Below are 20,163 nucleotides of genomic sequence, written 5' to 3'. Positions count from 1 at the left end.
AAGTAATGGTAGGGCACAATATTTAAAAATTTTTGGACTGAAGCTGTCAATACCACATGCTTTACTGACATCCAGGGTTGTGAGCAGTTCAAGGACATCAGAATTAGAGAAATTAATGTCTTGTACAATGGGAGATCTGGGCTGATAATCTGTTTCATTTGTTGGTACATCATCAGATGTGGAAAATATAGAATAAAAGTAGTTGTTGAACAATTGAGCTTTATCTGAGTCTGAGGATACACAGTCATCATTGTAAGTCATGTTGGCTGGAAAGTTTTCTCGACCCTTGATGCTAGAAATATACTGAAAGATTTTGTTACTGTTTGTGTGAGCATAACTAAGTGCAAGATTGGTCTCATAATTGGCCTTGGCTTCTATTATCATCTGTTGTAGCTCGTTTTGTAAATTAGTTACTTTGAGTCTTTTCCTGGTAGTAGGGTGTCTTGTAAGTTGTCTTTTGGAGGTACGGAGACACTTAATTTTATGACGAATAGCTGAGTTAAACCATCTGGGTTGATTGGATTCTTTAACAGGTAATTTTGGTACAAAGAGATTTAACGCACTGTTAATTGCTGTCTTAAGGAATAGCCAAATAAATTCGGTGTTGCTGGAGTTTAGTGCTAAGACAAAGTCGTATTGGGTGAAGAACTCATTCATGTCATCCCAGGAAACATTGTTATAATCAAATTTTTGTTTGTAAACCCTTGTAGGCCTGTTGGAGGAATGAACAATAAGGAGAGTTATTATGTAGTGATCTGATGAAAGACCGGATGGTAAAACTGAGTATGTATAAGCATGATAGAGACTGTTAATATTGGATAAGACTATGTCTAAAGTATTCCCAGCAGAATGTGTGGAGCCATTGATGTGTTGTACTAAATTATGATTGAATGCAAATTCTGCTAGGTCATCAGCCAAAGAGGAAGAACCACTGTAGATATCCCAGTCAATATCAGGTAAGTTGAAATCTCCAAGTAGTATTAAATTCTTGGTGCTGTCCAATGAAGTAAGATAGGATATCATTAAAGAATTGTGTTGGTCCGAGGAGTTTGGCGGACGATACAAGAGACAAACAATAAAACTAGAGTCAACTTCTGCAGATATTATTCCAAGTTCATTTGGAGAGGGGAGCTGAGTCAAGTTAAACGAGTTTTTAAGAGCAAGCAACACACCACCTCCTCTGCCATCATGATCTCTTCTTACAACAGTGTATCTAGATGGGAATATTTCATTGGTGTAAATGTGATCAGTGAGCCATGTTTCTGTTATTGCAATTATGTCAAAACTATTAGAATAAACAAATGACTGAAAAGCATTGATTTGTTTTTTTAGGCTACGTGCATTCCAGAGAAGTACATGAAGTTTACTATCGGTAAATTTTAATTGAGTTTTGGGAGAGCTAGAGTCAATAAGTGGGGTAATTCTAATCAAATTGTCAACGTTACAGCGATTAGTAGTGTTTGTGTTGATATCACCATTAGTAGTAATATTAAGAGAATCATTCATATTATTTACAGGACTGTTACCTACTCCATGGGATAGTCAGGTGTTAGTGTCTTCCATTTCAGTATTGCTAGACTTAGTCTGAGCAGGAACATAGGAAGAATTAAAGACTTGGCCGTGAAGTTTGTTGTGAACAAAGATTTTATTGTATCGGATTCTGATTGCTTTGCATTCAATTCCATGAGTTTGAATTAGGGACCATCTTTCTTTGAGTAAAAGAGACTCCACCAATCGTTCATCTTGTGTCATGTCAGGTTTTATACGGATATTCTTTGGGAGCGATCTAGCTTTAGACAATAAAAGAGAAACATCTATAGTACGGGTCAGTTTAACTAGTACTGGTCGTGGTTTGGTTGTTGAATCACGGTATTTTCCAAGTCTAAAAAGATCACGTAATGATAGTGGACTGATGCTGTTTTCTCCTTCTGTTACAATTTGTGTCACCTTGTCAACATCATGTTTTAGACGTTCATGTCTAGGGGTACCTTTACCACATTCATTTATACCATAAATAACGACATTGAACTTACGGTCTCCCTGAACCTGATCTTCTACTTTGTTGACCTTACTAGTGGTGGGTTCTGATTGTGATATATTGTTGGTATCAGTAGTCATTGATGGTTGATTTGTGACAGAAGACTGTAGTGACTTGATGGTTCCAGTCAGAGAAGTGATGGCAGAGTTTAGTTCAGTTATGATATTTGAAAGCTTGGATATTTCATTGCTCTGACTTACTAACATACAATATGAACATAGATAGACGGCATCAGAGTCACCGAGCCTGTCGAAAGCGGGGCGGGTGACCCCTGCGCATTTTCTGTGCAACCAGCCCTGGCAATGACCTTCGCAAAACACTACTTCATCTCCTATACAGTGATCATCAGCTTCCAGAATCGGTTCTTCGCAAATAAGACAATCCGCTTCGCTGGTTTTACCTCCCTTGGCCTTACTTTTAGGTGGGGATATACCCTGGAGCTTTCTCTTAGTTTTACGGCTTGTCTGCGACATAGAACTTTGAGATCCAAAATGGTGCCCACCACGTCTCGAGTCTTACTCGGTAGACCTCTGTTAATATCGTCTGCCGCCTCCAACAGCATAAGTAGAGTCAGAAACTATTAGAACAATCACGGTAACTGGTTTTCCCGGGTCTGGTAGGACAAGCCGAGCAGACCCTCGAGATGTCTGTGGAGGGTGTGTTGAGCAGCTTTGCACCGCAACTCGAGTCACTAAGTCTAAGTCCTTGAAATTAGGTTAGGTAATCCTAAGGCTGCAGCACATGTTGCTGTCAGACCTTCAGTGCTGGTCACTGTAAAGTGCTAACAATAAATGCTTTAGGTTTAAGGATGAAAATCCATCCCTCCTGGAGGAGACTGAGTGTGGCCCCGACTAGACATTGGGTGACCTGCAGTTCGAATCCTGGGGTTGGAGGGATTTCTTCCCTTACTTTGGCCCCTTTTCTGTCACACCTTTTCAGCTATAAGTCACTAAGTCTAAGTCCTTGAAATTAGGTTTGGTAATCCTAAGGCTGCAGCACATGTTGCTGTCAGACATTCAGTGCTGGTCACTGTAAAGTCCTAATAACAACAGCAGCAAAACCTATTTCAATCAATTGAATTGGAGTGAATGATGATGATAAATGTCTTATTGATTATTAAGACTGGTATACAAACAGGGGCCCAGACTCACGGTTACTAGCACTGTACACTGATAGCCAGAGTGATCAGTGCAGGAGCCCTGGCAAGACTTACATTACTTAACTTACACAGTACAAAATTATAACTACACAGTAACAAAGTTCAGGTCAAGAAGTCCAATAGATCCCACTCCGGGGAAGCTCTAGAATTGAAAATTCTGTAAGAGCAGGAGATGATATGGCAATATGAGCAGCCTGCTCAAACAGTGACCAGACAGTTTTCTTCAACACACAACAAGCAGTAGCCACTTGAGCAAGAGTTTCTGGCATAAAGTGACCCAGACATCCTATCTCGATAGAAATGAGATCAACAACTAATCCAGTGCGTTGAAGATCATACAGTAAAGAGCCATATCTATCTTCCTTCCGAACTCTTGCAGCCAATAAGTGTTGCTGGGTATTAGTGGGAACAGTCAACTCAAACAGGTAGATGGAATCCTTAGAAACCGAGACCAAGTCAAGTCTGCTAAGGGAGCTAGAAAGTTTGGTGAGGATAGTGTTAGGAGAGCTGACACTGGCAAAATAACCTGGAAGGTCAGCATAAAGTTTAAAAAATTTAGGTAAATGCTTTTAAAGTCCGTGAACAAAAACCTGCAAGACTGACTCATGCCTTCAACTATACCTACCCTGAATGAGAGCAACAAAACATCCGATCAAGATATGATTTGTGGTAGGCTTGTTATTTTGACAAAGAGCACACTTTGGATTAGTAATTATATTCCACCTGGACAGGTTCATAGGAGTTGGCAACCAGCACGTAGCAAGAGCGACAGTTGTTTCTCAGGGAGGCCAAAAATTAATCTCTTCCATAAAGGGCAAGCTTGCTCCAGGGTGACAATATCTAAAAATTTATTTTGAACAGTTAATGGCCATCTGTAGATATAGCATTACTATTCAGGGCCTCCCAGAGTGGGGAGATATGTAATAGAAAACAGTTCACCGTCAATCATGATCAAAGGCCAGTCAAATTGAGCTCAAGTCGCTGGTTGCTAGGAGGAATCTCTCTGAGCTACCATTGTGAGGCCTGTTCAAACACGTCTCATCTAACTTGAGCTAAGCTAAAACACTGATTTGAAGGTACTTTCGGTCCCCTGATATGTCCCGCTTCAAGGAAATTGTGGAGCGACCCAGCTATTTTCATCCACTTTAAAAAAACAAAACAACGACAACAATAACAAAAAACTGTATTGGTCAATATATATATATATCTAATCAAAAACAGCCAAGCTGTAAAAAAAGGTGCGGCCCCCAAAAAGGCCATGGTGAAAAAAGATGTGAAATCCAAGGTGGCGGCCAAGAAATGGCTGTGATGGTAGGTTAATGGTTACATTTTAATAACAACAATTCAGGTGAATTTGGTGCCAAGGCCAAGCGGCACAAAATTCACCTGAATTGTCGTTATTAAAATGTAACCATTAACCTACCATCACAGCCATTTCTTGGCCGCCACCTTGGATTTCACATCTTTTTTCACCATGGCCTTTTTGGGGGCCGCACCTTTTTTTACAGCTTGGCTGTTTTTGATTAGATATCACTTCTTTTTGTATTTGTATACTGCAAAGCCGGCCTATGGCTGGCTTTGGGGCTTTTTTAACCCATGTGTTTTTTTCTTTACCACAGGAAGAAGAAAAGAACTTAAAGAAGAATTTTAGTACTTCAATTATTTTTGATTTTATTAGTAATTATACAAATTATATACATATATTTATTACATGCCCATTATTCCCCACAGGATATTTTTTTGCAGCTGATCTCTCTACTGGGTAACTTGAAATGTAGCTGAACTATATACAGGATGGTTTTTTTGTAGCTGAACTCTCCAGAAGGTAACCTCTTCTAGCTGGTCTCTCTACAGGGTATTTTGTTTCTAGCTGAACTCTCTACAGGTGATTTGTTTGTAACTAAACTCTCTACATGGTGGTGTCTTTGAAGCCGAACTCTGTACATGATGGTTTCTTTGTAGCTGAACTCTCTATAAGGTGACTTCGTCTAGCTGAACTCTCTACAGGGTGATTTTTTTGTAGCTGAACTCTCTGCAGGGTGATTTGTTTGCAGCTGAACTCTCTACATGATGGTTTCTTTGTAGCTGAACTCTCTACAAGGTGACTTCGTCCAGCTGATCTCTCTACGGTGTGATTTGTTTCTAGCTGAACTCTCTACAGGTGATTTGTTTGCAGCTAAACTCTCTACATGGTGGTTTCTTGTAGCTGAACTCCCTACATGATGGTTTCTTTGTAGCTGAATTCTCTACAAGGTAACTTATTCTCTACAGGGTGATTTGTTGTAGTTGAATTCTCTACAAGGTGGTTTCTATGAGGCTGAACTCTCTACATGGCGGTTTCTTTGTAACTGAACTCTCTACAGAGTGATTTGTTTGCAGCTGAACTCTCTACATGATGGTTTCTTTGTAACTGAACACTCTACAAGGTGACTTCTTCTAGCTGATCTTTCTACAGGGTGAATTGTTGTAGCTGAACTATCTACAAGGTAACTTCTTCTAGCTGATCTCTATACAGGGTAATTTGTTTGTAGTTGAATTCTGTACAGGTGGTTTCTTTGTAGCTGAACTCTGTACATGATGGTTTCTTTGTAGCTGAACTCTTTACAAGGTGACTTCTTCTAGCTGAACTCTCTACAGGGTAATTTCTTTGTAGCTGAACTCTCTATACGATGGTTTCTTTGTAACTGAACTCTCTACAAGGTAACTTCTTCTAGCTGATCTTTCTACTGGGTGATTTGTTTGCAGCTGAACTCTCTACATGGAGGTTTCTTTGTTGCTGAACTCTCTACAAGGTGAATTCTTCTACCTGATCTCTCTACAGGGTGATTTGTTTGTAACTGAACTCTGTACAAGTGCGTTTTTGTGGGTGATCTCACTGCAGGTTGATTTTTTTGTAGCTGAACTCACTAAAGGGTGATTTTGCTTGTAGCTGAACTCCTTGCATTGTATCTAGTTTCTAGCTGATCTCTCTACAGGGTGATTTGTTTGTAGCTGATCTCTCTACAAGTTGATTTGTGTGTAGCTGATCTCTCTGCAGGTTGATTAATTTGCAGCCGATCTCTCTACAAGGTAATTTGTTTGTAGCTGAACTGTCTGTAAAGTGATTTATTTGTAGCTGATCTCTCTGCAGGTTGATTTGTTTTAGCTGAACTTTCTACAGGGTGATTTACTTGTAGCTGAACTCCTTACATTGTGTGTAGTTTCTAGCTGATCTCTCTACAGGGTAATTTGTTTGTAGCTGATCTCTCTACAAGTTGATTTGTGTGTAGCTGATCTTTCTACTGGTTGATTTGTTTGTAGCCGATCTCTCCACAGGGTAATTTGTTTGTAGCTGAACTCTGTACAAGGTGCTTTTTTGTAGGTGATCTCACTGCAAGTTGATTTGTTTGTAGCTGAACTCACTAAAGGGTGATTTGCTTGTAGCTGAACTCCTTACATTGTGTCTAGTTTCTAGCTGATCTCTCTACAGGGTCATTTGTTTGTAGCTGAACTCTCTATAAGGTGATTTGTTTGCAGCTGAACTCTCTACATGGTGGTTTCTTTGTTGCTGAACTCTCTACAGGGTGATTTGTTTCTAGCTTATCTCTCTACAGGTTGATTTGTGTGTAACTGATCTCTCTACAAGCTAATTTGTTTGTAGCTGAATTCTCTGCAAAGTGTTTTGTTTGTAGTTGACCTCTCTTCAGGGTGTTTTGTTTCTAGCTGATATCTCTACAGGGTGATTTTTTGTAGCTGACTTCTCTTCAGGGTGATTTGTTTCTAGCTGATCGCTCTACAGGTTGGTTTGTTTGTAGCTGAACTCTCTACACGGTGATTTGCTTGTAGCTGAACTCCTTACATTGTGTCTAGTTTCTAGCTGATCTCTCTACAGGGTGATTTGTTTGTAGCTGATCTCTCTACAAGTTGAATTGTGTGTAGCTGATCTCTCTGCAGGTTGATTTGTTTGTAGCCGATCTCTCTACAAGGTAATTTATTTGTAGCTGAACTGTCTAAAAGGTGATTTGTTTGTAGCTGATCTCTCTGCAGGTTGATTTGTTTTAGTGAACTCTCTACAGGGTGATTTATTTGTAGCTGAACTCCTTACATTGTGTGTAGTTTCTAGCTGATCTCTCTACAGAGTGATTTGTTTGTAGTTGATCTCTCTACAAGTTGATTTGCGTGTAGCTGATCTCTCTGCAGGTTGATTTGTTTGTAGCCGATCTCTCTATAGGGTAATTTGTTTGTAGCTGAACTCTCTATAAGGTGATTTGTTTGTAGTTGATCTCTCTGCAGGTTGATTTGTTTTAGCTGAACTCTCTACAGGCTGATTTGTTTGTAGCCGATCTCTCTACAGGGTAATTTGTTTGTAGCTGAACTCTCTACATGGTGGTTTCTTTGTTGCTGAACTCTCTACAGGGTGTTTTGCTTGTAGCTGATCTCTCTACAGGGCAATTTGTTTGTAGCTGATCTCTCTACAGGGTGATATTTTTGTAGCTGACCTCTCTTCAGGGTGATTTGTTTCTAACTGATCTCTCTACAGGGTGATTTTTTGTAGCTGACCTCTCTTCAGGGTGATTTGTTTCTAGCTGATTGCTCTACAGGTTGATTTGTTTGTAGATGAACTCTCTACAGGGTAATTTACTTGTAGCTGAACTCCTTACTTTGTGTCTAGTTTGTAGCTGATCTCTCTACAGGGTGATTTGTTTGTAGCTGAACTCATTACATTGTGTGTAGTTTCTAGCTGATCTCTCTACAGGGTGATTTGTTTGTAGCTGATCTCTCTACAAGTTGATTTGTGTGTAGCTGATCTCTCTGCAGGTTGATTTGTTTGAAGCCGATCTCTCTACAGGTAATCTGTTTGTAGCTGAACTCTCTATAAGGTGATTTGTTTGTAGCTGATCTCTCTGTAGGTTGATTTGTTTTAGCTGAACTCTCTACAGGGTGATTGCTTGTAGCTGAACTCCTTACATTGTGTCTAGTTTCTAGCTGATGTCTCTACAGGGTGATTTTTTGTAGCTGAACTCTCTTCAGGGTGATTTGTTTCTAGCTGATCTCTCTACAGGTAGATTTGTGTGGATTTGTTCATTGCTGATTGCTCTAAAGGTTGATTTGTTGCAGCTGAACACCCTGCAAAGTGTTTTGTTTGTAGCTGATGACTCTAAAGGGTAATTTGTTTGTAGCTGAACTCTCTCCACAGTGACTTGTGTGTAGCTGAATTCTGTGTAACTGAATTCTCTAGAGAGTGACTTAATTGTAGCTGAATCCTCTACACAGTGCATGACTTGTTTATAGCTGAACTTTCTTCAGGGTGACTTGTAATGTTCTGAATCTCTATAGTGATATATTTGCTTAACTCTCCACATGGTGACTGTCTTCTTGCTGAACTGTCTATAAGATTAACTGTTTGCAGCTGAACTCCCTACAGAATAACTTGTGATGTAATAAAATTCTATAATGGAGTAAATAAATTAGCCGAATGCTCTATTAGGGTGACTGTTCTATTAGAGTATCTCGATCTCGCATTTGCTACACGGAGTTGGCTTTAGAATCATAACTCAGTGGTTTGTAATCGGATTCTTCTGTACTGCTGCAAGGACTTTCTATGAAGATTATTCCAGCTATACACCGATTTTCAGCTCATTGCTCTAAGCGGTTTGCCTAGTAGGCGTGAAAAGTAATACTTTTTTATTCATAAAAATCGATCGCGTAATTGTGACACAGGTTGGGTTTTGTGTCATATCTCCGTGGTCTTTATCTCGATTCCTTTCAAACCACCAAAAGGCACTCCTACGATGGTTACTCCATCTACATAGCAATTTTCAACTCATTCCATGAAGCGGTTTACACTGTAGGCGTGACAACAAATCGATCTTATTTTACGCGAATAATCGGTAATAACTCCTGAACCATTCATCGGATGTGTACCAAATTTGTTGCTAGGATTCGCCTTTGGACTCCCTTTCTGTGTGCCAAATTTCAAGGCGATCGGAGTACGCGTTTGCTTGTTATAGCAATTTTTGCAAGTGTGCGAAAAGACGAAGAAGAAGAAGAAAAAAACGAAGAAAATAAAAACGAAATTTTGGCAGCTCGTATCTCGGAAATGGCTAGAGCGATTTCCTTCAAATTTGGAATGTAGACTCCCTTGGCTGGCGGGCAACTGTGTAGCAAATGTGGTTCCAATCAGATAAGTGATCACCGAGATACAAAGGTGTGAAAATGACGTTTTCGTTCTTCCTGTCAATATACTCATGGTGTGGCGCGCCGGCTTCTTGGGCCGCACGACACACTATCGTGTCTCTTGATATCTCACAGTATTGTTTTGCTTTTAGGACATACCTAGTTCATAACCGCTCCATATCATAAAGTAACTTCTTGGTCAAATATCAGCTAGGCTTGTATTGAATATTAATTTTTGATCAATGAGTAATTGATTTCAACTGTGGAATTTGGATAAGGGAATTATTTCCTCTCAAAGTCTATGGGTAGTCACTCACACACACACACACACACACACACACACACACACACACACACACACACACACACACACACACACACACACACACACACACACACACACACACACACACACACATTGCCAAATAGTAACTATATAATCGTCACATTCCTGTTTTGAAGCTAGCTTTATACGTTCTATAAGACATTACTGCATAATGTTTATATGCTTCATTTTAAGACTGCATGCAAAATACTGGTGCACTAAATTTGTTGTATAATTTGTAGAACAACTAATAAAAGCAATAATATTAATGAAAATAAAAGTTTAGTAACAACCATTTAATCATAAATACATGCATGCTATAACAAATAACACAACTAAATAGATTTATGAGTAAAATACAGATGGTCATCTTTGACGAGGCTCCTCTCCAGCTAGCTTGAAACAGAGTGATACAATTTTTGATAGGGGAATTTCAACAACAACAGATAACAGTGCTGAAAATATCACTGACACTACCATAGCAAACATATAGAACATATTTAGCACAGTTTCTGTGAACACCAAACTGGAATGGAGTGAACCAATAATGTAATAAATGACAAGTGTATGTAACAAGTATACTCCATAAGATAACCTGACTAGTGGATCCCATCCAGGCCAAGAGAGAACACTGTTCACTAATCCTCCATAGCCAGTGTTACAGAAAAAGATAATAATGGAGATGCTAATACTCCAAGCCAATCCTGAAAACATCAGAAAAATTGCATTCTCCCATTGTGTGAAATGTCTAGTACCATTCATATCCTCAATAGTTCCAAACAACGTATTCTTACACAGATATAGTGTCGTTAGCCACATCACCAAACACAACAGCTGTTTAAAGGATCTTCTAATTGGCAGATCAGCAATGCTGTACTTCTTGTAAAGAACATAGCCCAAAAGTACACCAACCAAATATGGAACACCTCTAAAGAACAGAAGATTATATAATCCTTGCATCTGTTCTCCATAGTTTGGTCTGATAAATATAAAAGCCCAGTAATCATTGTTGAAAGCCACAACTCCGGTAACAACTATGCATCCAGCTATACATATAGCAATAATCACCAGTCCTGCAATCGGTGCATAAAATAAAGTCAATATGAATATTGGAGATAAAATGAACAGTTGCATTTCAGTGGCCAAATGCCAAACAGGAACAAGACGTATATCCTCAGGAGAAAGGAAATTGTTAATAAAGAAAATATTATACCACCAAGTTGACTGACAGACAGTGAAGTCAGGCGAATGCCACATGGGACATTGTGAAAAATGGATTAGTAGTTTGAATGCCACAAATGTTGCAAAGTAACACAGCGGTGCCAAACGAAGATACCAACTGACATAAAAATACAATACCCTAAACTTATTGCACTTTTCCATATCCTTAAATGTCAGATAAGATGACAGTGTAACACTTATAAGAAAAAATGTGTCTACTGCAAATGTTGAATTCATAATTATCTGATTAAACATTTTGGAAGGATATTTATCCAAATACTGTGGTGAATTTTGACTAAGTGGCAAATAGAATAATCTAATAACTATGTATAGACATGAAATAAAACAACAAAAAAGTTTGAAATTAATTTTAAAGAGCAGACTGCATTAATTTTTGAAGATGATTGTTTTGTAGATAAAAGCTCGGGAATCGTCCTATATAAAGAAAACATCAAAAAGACTTTAGGTATGATACCATTGCAAGCTTTACAACAACTTTCTCCATCACAAAATGCCCAAATAAAATCTAAACATGTTCCCAGTATTACAAGTCCTATCAGGATTCCAATAATTACAATCAGTACTATTGCTCCTGCATCAAACTCCACATCAGTTTGAGGACAGAATGTAGGGGAATCACCAGTACTGGTTAATTCTACAGTAACAGTTTGCGTAGTATTATTAAATGGATTTACAGTCATGCTAGTAACACTGATAATATTCATCCTTGACAACATTAATGCAAATTCATTTGGAGAACATGTTGAAGGATAACACACTCCAACCTGAATGTTACTGGTCACACTAGTATTTATTGGTACAGGACATTCTGAAGAATAGCACACTTCATCTTTATGATATTCAATTGCATTGTATATATACAATAGTTTGTTTCACCCACTGGTGTGTTCTTCAAATCCATACACCCATCATAGTAACCAAGAAAGGTAGTGTGACCATATACTATACCATCACTTGGTTTACCCCAGGAGTCCCAATACTGAGCCATTAACTGGGGATGTGTTGATTGTAATGTTGACAGCCTCTGAATGACTGCTTGACAAATACTACTCACACTGATGTGGGATGGAAACATTTGTTGAGGGTCATCTGATAAACTGGCAGAGCAGCTTCCAACAGCAGTAATCACAAACAGCAGATGTAGCAAAATCGTCAGCATTATCACTGCAGAGACATGAACAGCAATAACAGTTTATTTATTGTAAGTTAGAAATAATTATATATATATAATTATGTAGAGTGCAGGTGTAGTATGCAGCTACAATCAGGAGTGGATGTCGGATTCCTCAGGGGGTACTAAGCTATGGGCATTTAAAGTGGCATGGGGGCTAATTGTAAGCACAGTAATCTATATTGTAGCTGCCTCTCAAAGATTTTATCATCGCTGAAAACAAAGTAGAATGACCGTGACCGTGTTGCTTTTCAGTAACTGATTGTCGGTAAGGGCTCAAATAGATATCCGTATTATCCAAATAACATTTACTATCCGATAAATTTGGGTATTTTCTAATAATTTTCTTTGACACATAGCTTCCACAGGATTTCAGAAAGGTGGGGTGCTAACATAATAGTTGGTTGGCTAGGAAAAGCGACAACTGGTTAATACAACTAGCTATAGTGTGCAAAGCACATTCAGCATACTCTATCTAGCTGGGTCTGGGGGCATGTCCCCACAGATTTGTTTTGTAAATTTAGTCTATTCAGTATCAAAATTTGGTAATATTTTTGACAGAAAAATGATGCCATTTTGTTTAAGTGATTCACAATGCTTGTAAAGCATTGTGAGTCGCCTAGTGTAATAATGATGAAATGACACCATTATTTTCTGAACAGTTGTAATGCTAGCTGTCATAAAAAGGGCACAGCCAGTAACTAAAAATATATTCCTTGTATAAAGAACAGGAAGGGGAAGGATATGAATATCAGCAATACATGAATAAATAATACTTGCCATTACTGAATTTTGTGTTTGAAATATCTTAATTTAGCGGAACATTAACTAGCAATTTTAGAGTTTTGGTTTTTTGCTAATTGATTACATCAATTCACGGATTAATAAAATTTATATGGTAAATTTGACAATCTACAAGATTGCTAAATTTAGTGTATTGCTTGGCTTAAGGTATAGCTAGTGTGCTTTAGAGTCTCATGGTTCAAACTATAACATCCAAACAGTAACAATGAAGAGAGGGCTTAAGAGGGCAAGTGTACACTCACCGTGTGGTGTGTAGAGTACACATACATAGAAATTTCCAGCTAGGGGGGTCTGGGGTGATGCTTCCTCTGGAAATTTTTGGAATATAGCTATCACAAGATTGAATCTAGAAGCTATTTTTAACCAAATACTCTATTGTACTTGTACTGAAAGATTGTGGGTACAAGATGGATGAGTTCAATTGTAAGTAATTTAGAAAAACAGAACTACACTTTTAAATGCTATATGATTATAAGGAAATACATAATAGTGGATTGTCAAAGACAATACACATGATTGGATCTTAAGGTCACTGTAGAGATTTAAAATGCACACAAAAACAACTTCAACTTTGTAGTATATATAGCCACAGATTGTTCTGTTACTATGACTTTTACAACTATATGGCCCCATCACCATATTAATATTTTACAACCAGAGTCCAAAGTCACTTACTTACAAAACTAGTTTTTGGCCACAACTAACCCCCTTACAATGTGACAGCATAAATGATGTGGTATCATTTAAGCTTATAAAGTTGAGCTTCAAGGGGTTTAGGAGTACAAACCCTGTATGACATTAAAATAATTTTATTAGCTTCAATTGATGCTATATAGATTCAGATAAATGCACCATGGAACTTTGGTACTAATAAAGCAAAACAAACAGTTCTCAGATGCTACAGCCTTGTTAACTGTATACAAATTAACTGTTTTACTTAAACATGTCAACCCAAGCATCAAGTTTGTAGCAACAACTGAAAATACCCACTATAATATTAAACCATTTGACAGTTGCTCTCAGAAAGTGATTAGTATAATTATGGCAGGACGTTTGGAGCAATGGTAAGATAGCAGTGCACAGGTCAAGAAAACACACTGGCAACTTCTTGAAAAAAACATTATGATGGATGTTCTATTAGAGTAGTTGACTATTCTATTAGAGTATTTCGATTTTTAGCAACTTTTAGGTTAAGTCTCACTCACACCAAAAGTATAATTTGAACCCCTCTTAGTAATTCTAAGGAAAGATTAATCATTCTCCCTTCTCTTTCCATCTTTTCATTGCCCATGCATGTGTATAAGATGCAATTGCATCTATACTGCAACTTCTAGAAGCTTCCTAGTTTGCTCATTGTGATCCGCCCTTGCTAACTCCATTTATCCTACTTACTCACTCACTCACTTCACTCACCCCTCCCTTCATCACTTGCTTCCTCCATCACTTGCTTCCTCTCTCACTCACTCACTTGCTTGCTCACTCACTCACTCACCAACTGTCTGACTAACTCACATGCTCACCCATTCACTCACTCCAGCACTCATGCACTGTTGCATTCAGACATTGCTACATGAGGATGAAAAACTAGAGCTAAGTAGCCAATTCTTTTACCAAGTTATCGTCACCTATGCTTGAGAAATGCCTTTTGTCAAGCCAAAAGAATATTTTGTGCAGTATTGCCTTGAGCCTTGTTAAGTTTCCTCCTTCAATCAGTGGCCATGGTTTTGCTCTATGCTAGAAACATGGGTTGTGGTCTGAATTGTGCATTGCTTCACTCTGCAGCTGGGTTTCACTAATGATAAATATGCATCTATTGCATCAACTCAGCTACACCCTCTTTCATGATTTTTTTGAACAAGCATTACATCCCTTAGGTGGAGCATTATGAACTATTAATACATACTGAAGGTTGTATACAATCAGTGCACTAGACTTATGAACTGGACTGGTGAACTGGACTACTGGACATAGTTTTTTTTTCTTTTTTAGCACACATTCGGTCAATTTGATTTTTTAACTGATTTTTTCACAGTAGTTGGAAAAAGTTGTTAATCCCTACCAGAGCACACACACACGACAATACAAAACACAACCACTAGACAACCATGAATAATACAAGCTATATACTACACAAGCTATTTAAGTAGTGTAGTCACATTAATTACAAATTTAAAGTAGATTATTATTAGCTACACCACCTTGTAAAGCATGAAAAATGCTGCAGTTTGATATATGGGTTTGCCACATTTGCTTTTGCAATCATTAAATAAACAAGTAGGCGGTTCTCCAGATACCTCTGTTGTGCACCATTGGTAGCCATGGCACAAAACAAATGATGTATGCGGAATTACGTCACTTTGTATTATGAAGTGCGTAGCATCGCAATGGCTGATCCAGGAGCATTTGGGCAAATGCTTCTCCCCTAACCTTGTGGAGGAGCCATACTTCTGATTACAATACAAACTTTATGCCAGGCCAAGATCAGCTTATAAAACATATTAAAACTCACAAAAATATGCACAATTTACTAGCATTTATTACTAGTTCACCTGAAACTAAAGCAAATTAAAGTCAAACCAGCTGTGAAATTGTCACCCAGCACCTTCGTGCGTACTTAGCGCCTCTGAAAATAACTATCATGTTGCTGTTGTTTAAGACATTCAGAGCCTTTTAAACAGCTTTAAAGACTTCACAACTATCTGAGGCCAAAATGGTAAAAATCAACAGTGAGATACTACTAAGAAGTGTATTATTTGCTGCTTCAAATATGCAGCAACTAACAACAGGATCTGGCTCTCCCTAACCACCTACAACTTGCCTGTTTGTGCCCCTCCCCTTGCCAGGTCCTGGATCCACCCCTGCATCGTCAATAAACTATCATAGACATTTAAGTTGTATCTTGCAATGAGCAAAATAAAGCCATTGACGACTTCTCCAGATGGCAAACAACAATACTCTTCTCCATATGTTTTCTATGGAATGAACTTACATTGGAGCTTAACCAAATGTCTTTCTGCTCTGATCACGAAGACATTCACCAGAAGAGCACCGTCTTTACTAAGTCAACACTATGAAACTATACTGAACCTACCGCCTATCCTGTCTACAGGATGCGCAACCTTTGTGCCACTCTTACTATGCAATTTATAGGACTGATTTATGCAATTTGTTGACTTTGTTACAAGGTTTTGATATCACTAATAAAGTTCTTAACTTTCATCATAATTACAAGTAATGCATGTGGCATCAGTGAAAGAATTCGACCAAGAAGTGGAAGATGAATGGAAAAAGTTTTCAGTGGAAGAAAGACGACCATGTTGTAGCTATTGCTACATTGAATACAGGTGGACCTGTCTACTTGGCACTACCTGTTCATATTAGTATTGTGTGCAATTAGCACAACAATTTAGTTAAGCAGGTATTGTTTGCTAATCAATCTTACATCCTGAACAGAAGCAGTTATTAGTTACATTGCTGACTATATATATATATAAGATCCATATACTATTTTACAGTGAAACTTCTCTCTCTTGGCATAATCTCCATTGTATGACTACCACTCTTCTTATTATGGGATATAAATTTTTACAGTACATGTTTATGTAGTACATGCACCCTAAAGGTCATTTGACTCAGCAAAGCGAGAACACAAATTAAGTGGTAACAGTTAACTCTCTTTCTATTCCATCCTGATGTATAGCTGCAGCAACAAGTCTGGCATGGCCACACTGCTTTCTGTGTGTGTGCGTGCGTATGCGTGCGTGCATGTGGGAAGGGTGACGAGTGGGCTAATGATTTATAGCAATAGTTACAACCAGTTGCCCAAATAGTTGGTTAAAACCTGAGTCCAGTGGTCCAGTCCACTAGTCTAGTCCAGTGATTGTATACAACCCATATATTGATTTTAAGTCATACAATAAAGTTATTGTACGTATAGTGTGTGTAGGTCAAATCATGCATGGTTCATTAATTTCAAGAAGCTCTATATACCTCATACCAAAATATTCACTTGTAATTTACAAATGAAGTAGAAATCCTTTCAGTTAGCATTTTAATGATTAGGTAGACAAACAAGTGGAAGGAAAATTAGGGATTTTCCCCTAATTGGGACCATTCAATAAAAATTGATGAAACAAAAGAGATTATCTCCTCACCTGCATGCTGTAGTGTGAAGCTAGTTGCTGTGTTACTCGCAGTTATTACCAATAGCCAGTTAGTTAACACAATAAATAGCAGAATCAAGACACACGGTAGTGTGTCGTGCGGCCCAAGAAGCCGCGCGCCACACCGTGAGTATATTGACAGGAAGAACGAAAACGTCATTTTCACACCTTTGTATCTCGATGATCACTTATCTGATTGGAACCAAATTTGCTACACAGTTGCCCGCCAGCCAAGGGAGTCTACATTCCAAATTTGAAGGAAATCGCTCCAGCCATTTCCGAGATACGAGCTGCCAAAGTTTCGTTTTTTTTTCTTCGTTTTTTTTTTCTTCTTCGTCTTTTCGCACACTTGCAAAAATTGCTATAACAAGCAAACACGTACTCCGATCGCCTTGAAATTTGGCACACAGAAAGGGAGTCCAAAGGCGAATCCTAGCATCAAATTTGGTACAAATCCGATGAATGTTTCAGGAGTTATGATCGATTATTCGCGTAAAACAAGATCGATTTGTTGTCACGCCTACAGGGTAAACCGCTTCATGGAATGAGTTGAAAATTGCTATGTAGATGGAGTAACCATCGTAGGAGTGCCTTTTGGTGGTTTGAAAGGAATCGAGATAAAGACCACGGAGATATGACACAAAACCCAACCTGTGTCACAATTACGCGATCGATTTTTATGAATAAAAAAGTATTAGTTTTCACGCCTACTAGGCAAACCGCTTAGAGCAATGAGCTGAAAATCGGTGTATAGCTGGAATAATCTTCATAGAAAGTCCTTGCAGTAGTACAGAAGAATCGGATTACAAACCACTGAGTTATGATTCGAAAGCCAACTCCGTGTAGCAAATGCGAGATCGAGATACTCTAATAGAACAGTCACCCTAATAGAGCATTCGGCTAATTTATTTACTCCATTATAGAATTTGATTACATCACAAGTTATTCTGTAGGGAGTTCAGCTGCAAACAGTTAATCTTATAGACAGTTCAGCAAGAAGACAGTCACCATGTGGAGAGTTAAGCAAATATACCACTATAGAGATTCAGAACATTACAAGTCACACTGAAGAAAGTTCAGCTATAAACAAGTCATGCACTGTGTAGAGAATTCAGCTACAATTAAGTCACTCTCTAGAGAATTCAGTTACACAGAATTCTGCTACACACAAGTCACTGTGGAGAGAGTTCAGCTACAAACAAATTACCCTTTAGAGTGATCAGCTACAAACAAAACACTTTGCAGGGTGTTCAACTGCAACAAATCAACCTTTAGAGCGATCAGCAATGAACAAATCAACACAAATCTACCTGTAGAGAGATCAGCTAGAAACAAATCACCCTGAAGAGAGTTCAGCTACAAAAAATCACCCTGTAGAGACATCAGCTAGAAACTAGACACAATGTAAGGAGTTCAGCTACAAGCAATCACCCTGTAGAGAGTTCAGCTAAAACAAATCAACCTGCAGAGAGATCAGCTACAAACAAATCACCTTATAGAGAGTTCAGCTACAAACAGATTACCTGTAGAGAGATCGGCTACAAACAAATCAACCTGCAGAGAGATCAGCTATATACACACAAATCAACTTGTAGAGAGATCAGCTACAAACAAATCACCCTGTAGAGAGATCAGCTAGAAACTACACACAATGTAAGGAGTTCAGCTACAAACAAATCACCCTGTAGAGAGATCAGCTACAAACTAGACACAAAGTAAGGAGTTCAGCTACAAGCAAATTACCCTGTAGAGAGTTCATCTACAAACAAATCAACCTGTAGAGCAATCAGCTAGAAACAAATCACCCTGAAGAGAGGTCAGCTACAAAAAATCACCCTGTAGAGAGATCAGCTAGAAACAAATCACCCTGAAGAGAGGTCAGCTACAAAAAAATCACCCTGTAGAGAGCTCAGCTACAAACAAATTGCCCTGCAGAGAGATCAGCTACACACAAATCAACTTGTAGAGAGTTCAGCTACAAACAAATTACCCTGTAGAGAGATCGGCTACAAACAAATCAGCCTGTAGAGAGATCAGCTACACACAAATCAACTTGTAGAGAGATCAATTACAAACAAATCACCCTGTAGAGAGATCAGCTAGAAACTACACACAATGTAAGGAGTTCAGCTACAAATAAATCACCTTATAGAGAGTTCAGCTACAAACAAATCAACCTGCAGAGAGATCAGCTACACACAAATCAACTTGTAGAGAGTTCAGCTAAAACAAATCAACCTGCAGAGAGATCAACTACAAACAAATCACCTTATAGAGAGTTCAGCTACAAACAAATTACCCTATAGAGAGATCGGCTACAAACAAATCAACCTGCAGAGAGATCAGCTACACACAAATCAACTTGTAGAGAGATCAATTACAAACAAATCACCCTGTAGAGAGATCAGCTAGAAACTACACACAATGTAAGGAGTTCAGCTACAAATAAATCACCTTATAGAGAGTTCAGCTACAAACAAATCAACCTGCAGAGAGATCAGCTACAAACAAATCACCTTTTAGACAGTTCAGCTCCAAATAAATTACCTTGTAGAGAGATTGCCTACAAACAAATCAACCTGCAGAGAGATTAGCTACAAAAAAGCACCTTGTACAGAGTTCAGCTACAAACAAATTACCCTGTAGAGAGATCAGCTACAAACAAATCAACCAGTAGAAAGATCAGCTACACACAAATCAACTTGTAGAGAGTTCAGCTACAAAGAAACCATCATGTAGAGAGTTCAGCTGCAAACAAATCACCCTGCAGAGAGTTCAGCTACAAAAAAATCACCCTGTAGAGAGTTCAGCTAGACGAAGTCACCTTATAGAGAGTTCAGCTACAAAGAAACCATCATGTAGAGAGTTCGGCTATAAAGACACCACCATGTAGAGAGTTTAGCTGCAAACAAATCACCTGTTACAGAGAGTTCAGCTACAAAGAAACCATCCTGTATATAGTTCAACTACATTTCAAGTCACCCAGTAGAGAGATCAGCTGCAAAAAAATCCTGTGGGGAATAATGAGCATGTAATAAATATATGTATATAATTTGTATAATTACTAATAAAATCAAAAATAATTGAAGTACTAAAATTCTTCTT

General features: G+C 38.4%; 1 protein-coding gene across 1 annotated transcript; it reads right to left on the bottom strand.

Moving 5' to 3' along the window:
• Positions 1-10,044: 10,044 nt before the first annotated feature.
• On the bottom strand, positions 10,045-11,061 carry LOC136241737 (nose resistant to fluoxetine protein 6-like). The gene has a single exon (XM_066033069.1). The coding sequence runs from the start codon at positions 11,059-11,061 to the stop codon at positions 10,045-10,047; it is 1,017 nt and encodes a 338-aa protein (XP_065889141.1).
• Between the last annotated feature and the right edge of the window lie 9,102 nt (positions 11,062-20,163).

Source organism: Dysidea avara, chromosome 1 (genome assembly GCF_963678975.1).
Source record: "Dysidea avara chromosome 1, odDysAvar1.4, whole genome shotgun sequence".
Taxonomy (NCBI): Eukaryota; Metazoa; Porifera; class Demospongiae; order Dictyoceratida; family Dysideidae; genus Dysidea; species Dysidea avara.
The sequence above is the reverse complement of the archived record's forward strand: the minus strand, read 5'-3'. Positions and strand labels throughout refer to the sequence as shown.